At 42.3% G+C, this 7,154-nt stretch overlaps 1 protein-coding gene across 1 annotated transcript in view; it reads left to right on the top strand.

Moving 5' to 3' along the window:
• The first annotated feature begins 668 nt into the window (after positions 1-668).
• Positions 669-7,154, top strand: part of tgfbr2b (transforming growth factor beta receptor 2b) — a 41,596-nt gene continuing 35,110 nt past the window's right edge. Inside the window, exon 1 of the mRNA XM_046045971.1 lies at positions 669-858. Coding sequence (XP_045901927.1) covers positions 774-858 — 85 coding nt within the window. The 5' untranslated portion in view covers positions 669-773. The remainder of the gene's footprint in view (positions 859-7,154) is intronic.

Raw genomic sequence — 7,154 nt, 5'->3', positions numbered from 1 at the left:
AAATTCCCTTATAAATACGAAGGACATGATACCTCAGTGGTGTCAATGGTGACTAATGTAACCATGTGTGTGAATACTATAAAGTTTATGGCATAGAGTCTTTTAGGACACTTTTCATCACACATTAAATAGTAATATATTCAGAATATACCAAGTATATTGTGCAACTCAAGGTGTAAAGTTTATCTCTAAGAAGTAATTAGTGTATGCATTTTTGCATGTGTTGTAAAGTGTATAGCATTTTCTTCAGCTGTCTGTTAGTCTGCTAACTGCAGTTCTACACTTTCTGAAAATCTGTAGGAGTTCTGTGATATTTCAGAGAGGTTGTTGGCAACATTTCATGCCCCTGAGTTTATGTAAATGTAGGATACAGAGCTGTTTACTGTTCCGATTTCCAGTATTTGGATAGGTAATTACACACACACACACGCGCGCGCGCACACTCTCTCTCTCTCTCTCTCTCTCTCTCTCTCTCTCTCATACACACACACACACACACACACACACACACACACAGAGTGAGAGAGAGTGATAGAGAGAGAGAGAGAGAGAGAGAGAGAGAGAGTCCTCCCTCCTCCGGTTTCCTGTCAGTGTGTGTGTGTGTGTTTGTGTGTGCGTCTACGTGTGAGTGCTCGGTTCAGCAGTGACTCTCCAGCTGCTGAGCGGAGTGGAGCGCACAGCACAGCGGACACGCCAAACTCATTCCTCCACTGGACTCTCGTTGACTTGACCTTTAATCTGAATGAGACTCTTTGGAGGACGGACACGGAAACATGGAGGGCCCGCGCTGTGTTTTATCTCTACGGGGAGCTGTATCTGTATTTTTCTGTGCTGTGCTCCTGGAGCCCGGGACTGCCGGTGAGTTACGCATATATTTGAACAACTTTAACAACACTCTGTCTGTTCTCTGCAACTCCTCAGGCACTCCTAATGAGAGTCTCAGTGTATTTAAATCTAACTTGGGCTCTGTAGTTGTAAGGAGCCTGGGAAACTTTCCTTCCAGCGAGTTACGCATGGCTCTGCGGAGAGCCAAGAACAGCCAGGCGCAACAGGTGACTCATACAGCGGCAGAGACACCGCTCAGCTATGCGCGTTATGCTGGCTGTAGTTAATGGTGTGGTGTCTTGTTTGAAACAGCACAGGTGTTTTTCCACATAGAGTAAATTATAAAGATCTTCTCCACTCTGAGATAAATTTTCATTGTGAAACACCACGTAGGCTACATGATTACATTTTATTCATGTAGCTGAGGCTTTTATCCAGGTCACAAGCCTCTGGAGCTACTAGGGGTTAAGTGTCTTGCTCAGGGACACAAATTGGTGTATGGGTCACAGTGGGGGATTGAACCTTGGTCTCTCACATCAAAGGCTTGTGTCTTATCTACTTTTCCATCACCACCCGATTCTCTCCTCTAAGTAAAATCTGATCATATTTGAGAACTTCATGGTTTTATTCCATTATTGCCAAGTTATAGGAATATGGTAATACTGATCAGTGCATCAAAAGCTCTTTTCTAACCATGATCCTTTAAAAGTTGTGTTATGAAAACAAGAATAGTATAGGAGACACTCAAGGAGAATTATTCACACTGTCTAATTTATTCTGTGGCTCTGAAGGGTGCTCTCTGAAGTCTAATAAAATTAACCCCGAAAGTGTCATTAAGACTTAAGATTTTTAACAGAAAGCCTGTGTTATGAACTATGGATGTGGAGTTCTAACTAAATATGCTGTTAAGTTCCATTATGGGAAGTGTAGGATCTAGTGGTTTTGGATCCATACTCCAAGTATTAGGGACCAAAGGTCTTGACCTCTGCTGCTTCACTTTCAACCATTCCTTTTTAAACCAGTCACATGTGAGTCCCCCACCTTTATCAAAGTGCAGTGCGAAATTGCAGTAATGCCTCTCACTTGACACTGTCTGTTATCATCAAAAGCACAAACCCAAGACTCCTGCACTGGCCGCACTATTCTAATATAAATACTCCAGATGACTTGTGCATCATTTTATACAAAATGCAGCCTAACATATTTGGCATCTTTCTAAACTTCACTGCACAGTTTGACTTTGTATTGAATGTCCCATCTAGTTTCTCAGTCCCTACATGATCATAGTAAAGTGTTTTCGGGATAATGTCTTTAAGTCTCCTTATAAGTTTGGTGGTAGTCCCACTTTCCCTCCTTTGTGGATTGTAATCCCATGTGTTAACAGTAGCAGTTTAACAGACTTGGCTGCTTTCCATCTGTCATACAGTAACGCCTCCCATTTCTATAAACCACAGAAACTTCCCCGTGCTTGTTGACAGGTGGGTAGATTAAACACAGCATTCTGATGAAAATGGCAAGCAACATTATGCCTCAGTTGCCGTGAACATGAATATCATGTGTTGGCCCCCGCCCTCCTTCCCTTCTCCCCTCTTTATCTTCTCCCCCTCTCTCTGCTGTTGGTTCCTACCCTCCTCCCACGGTGGGGCCTATTTTGAACCTGGAAATCCCACATACCAGAAGGACTGTGTGGTCCCGCTGCAGTGGAAGTGTCACAAATAGACGCGCACGCCAACACACACACATGCACAAGAAGACATACAAACTTCCACCCACATGCCCCCATGTTCCCCACCAATACACATCAACACACACTCCCTGTTATTCTGACTTCTGCAGAGCGCCTCGGCCCGGAGGAAGCCGCTCACCACTCTCCCAACACCGGAGCAGCTTGACATTGTGGTTATCAAAACACCAGGGCCGGACTCTGTTGTTTTTATCTTTTCTTTCTTTGTTTGCTTTCAATTGATGTAGATAACCATCCGCTTTTTGGGCTGTCACAGGAAGGTTCCTTCTTCCTTCCTTTCCAGGGAATCTTCATACTGTCCGGGCAGAGGCCACCATGTGCTTGCACATTTCCCAATCTCTGTGCTTAGCCAAGATAGCGCCGGACACAAGCTATTTTGAAGGTGCCAATCAAAAATCAAGACTGAAAGGGAAACTCTGTCTTTTGGGTGTATAATCTGTATCGTTGAAAAGACATTAGATCTCGGCGATTTGAGCCCCCAGAGAGCTCTTCTCACTTTGCAAAGTAGTTTGTGTGTGTGGATCCTGTTCAGTCCTGCAAAGCCCTGTTTCCTACTGTGTTTACACTGACTCTACTGGGCTTCACTGTGTAGAGGAGGAGAGGAGAGAAGGGGTCACCCACTTTAATCTCACTGAAGTGTCTCCCTTTGATTTTTACCATATTAGTCGACTTCCCCTCGTGCTCTCCCCTCTCGACTCGCTTCGCTGACTCTCTGGGTCAAAAAGAAGACGGAGGGATGGAGGCAGAGGTTGCAGAGGGAGAGAGGGAACCTGAGAAAGTTAAAGGGGGAAGATAAAGACGGGAGGAATGAGAGGATTACAGCCAAGTTGGAGAGAAGTGGATTAAGAGGGAGTTGTAGAGGTGGGAGGATAACTTTCAGAAGCAGAGGGAGAGAGCCGGTCCGCCTGCTGTGGCAGTTATGTAGCCCTGTTCAGCCTCTTGCCAGTTGTCTCCCCTCGTTTTAGTGACAGGACTAGGCTGAAAAGAAGAAGGATTCTTATATTATATTCTCAATTTTTATTTGCTGTGCTGCTTTACTCCAGAGAATTGTCATCAATGTTAATAATTTTCTAGGCTTTGTAGGATTTGGAGGAACCTTAGCTTCGCACAGACATGTGGAATTTTCACATTTTGAAACTCAACCCACTGCTTAGTCCCCGAAAATGTGAAAGTAACAGTGACACGTGCATTGCTCAGGCAGAAGCACCCTCCACGTTTTCAGTAAATCAGACACACACTTGCACCTCTCCAAAACCCCCAAACAGCCGGCACTATATTAACCATATAGTTTGCAGAATTACGAGTGCTGGTATCCATGCCAGCAGCTGCAGCACCAGTATAAGCTACATTAGCTGAATCATTCACTGTTTCAAATACAATTTCTTTTGACAGGAACATCACTCATAGTTTGAAGCTGATTGAGACAATTGGTTTTCATGATTTTAAGAGTCACTGCCTTCATGGTATGCAGATTGTTTCACTTTTTTCCATTCACATTTGAGCAGTTTGGAGCAGTCTTTCCTGTATATGGGTGATAAACTGCAGTTTCCTGTCTGTCCTCACGTCCCCTGTGAGCTCATGGTACAAGGTGCTCTGTTTGTATTTATATGACAGCGAGTTTCAGTGATGATATGCGTAGAAACAGCTAGCCTGACCTTATAAAGCAACTATAAAGTTCACTAAGTAACATGTCTCATTTTCTTTCCAAAAACTGAACTGAACTGTAGAAATTAAATGTTTTTAGCGGGGCTTTGCTGGCCTGGCAGAGTGAGGTTTGTACACTTTGTATAGAATAAACAAGCAAGATCTAATGATCTGTGTTCATTGGAGCGCCTCAGAGGTGCTGGTAATTTGTGATCTTTGGACAGAGCAAGGCAGGCTGTTTCTCCCTGCTGCCACTCTATATGCTAAGTAAAGCAACCATCTCCTGACTTCATATTTACCACACATACATGATGTTGGTTTCAATCTTCTCATGAAACTCTCAGCAAGACAGCAAATAAGTATTTGTTCATTTTGCTTCCTGTCGCATTGTAGAATTCATCATCTATAGCCTAATCATATACCATTTATGTCATTCAACATCATTTTGGGCAGTTTTTTTCATTGTGCTAAAAGAAAAATATCTACAAAATATGACACACGCGTTGCTTAATTTCCATTGTTACATCTTCATCTTAATGTAGACACTTCATACTCTCTGTTCCTAAAACGTGAAACAGGTATTTATCAAGGTTTTTCATTGGTCTGACTGCCTCATGGAAGCAGGTCACACTAGCATGATTTCCTTCTTGCAGCAACAGGAGCACAAAGAAATCTCACATTTCAATTACAGCCCCTTCAGGAGCCATCAAGAGCACGGCTAATGAAAGTCCACACTTTCCTCCTCCACTTTTCTGTGACGCACCGAGGTCACTTGTGTTTTCATACTATAATTCCTACACATGGACTAGCAGCAGGAAAAAGAGCAGCGGTAATAAAAGAGAAAGTCAAAGTGCTTTAGCAGCTGGAACAATGAGCCACATACCACCACAGATCTTTATTTACCCTTTAACTTTCTGCAAAAGCACAATCTGCTGGAACTTCAAAGTAAAGGGTGCAGACTCTATCTAAGATCAACAGTTATTTTATCATAAATCCAGAAAAGTAAATACATTTAGGAGGTGCTTTTCTTTTGCATTGATGCATTTTACCCTTTGAACCATTTGACGCAAAGTTCACCACCCTTAATCAAAACATTGACACATTTGGAATCAGCTGAACCTGTTAGAGTGACAGCAGTTTGTCAATGTGCCAGAAATCTGCCTTTCTTTACAATCAAAAGAAATCCAGTACATGTACATCCATTGTAACAGTACAAACAGGAAATAAAACTTGCTTATGCACCATGGCTTTACATGGTGCTTTAACATCCATAATATATCATCCAACCTCAGATAAAAAAAATCAGGTGTGGTCCACAGTGAACTCATGGACTTCCTGTTTACATCACACTAAGGCATGATGGAAACATTGAAAAATCCTCAAACTATATTGAGCTCAATAAAAGTTAGCTTTTTGTTTGTTTGCTTTACTCGGTCAATGCAGTTTTTCAATGTACTGTTGAACAGAATATCCTGTGGTATTTATATCCCACACTGTCCTCTGTCTTTTCAAATACAGATATTTTCTGTATGTTGGAAACCTGTAGAAATACAGGGTTGCAACACAATTTCAGATAGTGTCAATCTTTTTTTCATAGTGCCCTAGAACAGATACTGTAGAACCAATGACATGCTAATCGAAGCCATTTCTCTAGGTGTCAGACTTATTCTGAAAATAGCAACATATTAAATAGCTTTAGGAACATTTTGGAAAATGCATGTGGTATGAGAAGATGAATATAACTCAAAAGTGTGATGCTGAAGTCAGTATGTGGTTAGCCTAGCTTAGCATAAACTGGAACTGGAAGCAGCGAGAAACAGCTAGCTTGCCCAAGTTCACGCTAATTACAATAACATCTTGTATTTTGCACTTTTGGCACTTAAGGTGGAAAATGGAACTGAGCGTAGTGACACTTAGTGAAGACTTCCCCTTGATCTACTGTGGCTTGGATTGTATTTCATTTGTATTTCACTTTGGACAAAAGCATTCGGTATTTATCCAACGAAGGTTAAAATCAAGGGCAACTGGATTTGGTTGAAGATACTGGAAGACGTTTCGTCCCTCATCCAAAGGACTTCTTCAGTTCTGACTGACTGGCATGGAAACTCAGCTATTTAACCTCAGTGGGGTCGTTATCCCGGGTCATCGATACCGCTGGTTCGTTAGTGTTCCTGGCTGTTGTAACGACAGTCGTTACAGTCGTTAAGACTCTGTCATCTTCTCTGTCTAAAATGTGCACCTGGTGGTCCTCAAACGAGTCTCCTCTGTCCTTCAGATGTAAGTAGACTGCAGAGTCTTGACCTGAGGAGTCAACACAGTCTCACTCCCTACTCGTCAAATGTCTGACGCATGGTCAAGGCCCTTTGTCGTCGCTTTTTAAAGACTTGGGTAGCCCCTTTGCATCAATTATTGACGTTTAGGGATCCACAGTCAAGTTAGCAACGCTTAGCAACAATAAATATGCAATATCCGGTTACACTTTCAAGATAAAACGTAACGTTTCGATACATTGCCATGTTGAAACGCGCATAATTAAAGTCGTGAAACGTTGCAGTTTCGTTACGTTTAGGCACAGAAAGTACTTGGTTGGGTTTAGGCAACAAAACTACTTGGTTAAGGTTAGGAAAAGATCATGGTTTGAGTTAAAATAGCTATGTATGTCAATTAAGACTTAAGTTAACTAACGTTAATGTCAATTTACCTCACTCGCCTAAATAAAAACATTTAATGTTTTGTTTCGCACGGGACACAAACCTGTTCTCCTGCTTCAAGGTCCGGGTTCTGGCCCTCTATCCACCCCAATCACCTCCTTACTTCGTCTTTTCTCTTAAATATCATACTTGCCTTTACCATCAAAAACTGACACAACAGGGCTTCCCTCAATACGTCGAACTATGACGGCAAAGGGATCCCTAGTGCGTCACAAACTGACGATCATGGC

Source organism: Micropterus dolomieu, linkage group LG03, assembly GCF_021292245.1.
Source record: "Micropterus dolomieu isolate WLL.071019.BEF.003 ecotype Adirondacks linkage group LG03, ASM2129224v1, whole genome shotgun sequence".
Classification (NCBI taxonomy): Eukaryota; Metazoa; Chordata; class Actinopteri; order Centrarchiformes; family Centrarchidae; genus Micropterus; species Micropterus dolomieu.
Note: the sequence above shows the minus strand (reverse complement) of the source record. Positions and strands in the feature narration are given on the sequence as shown.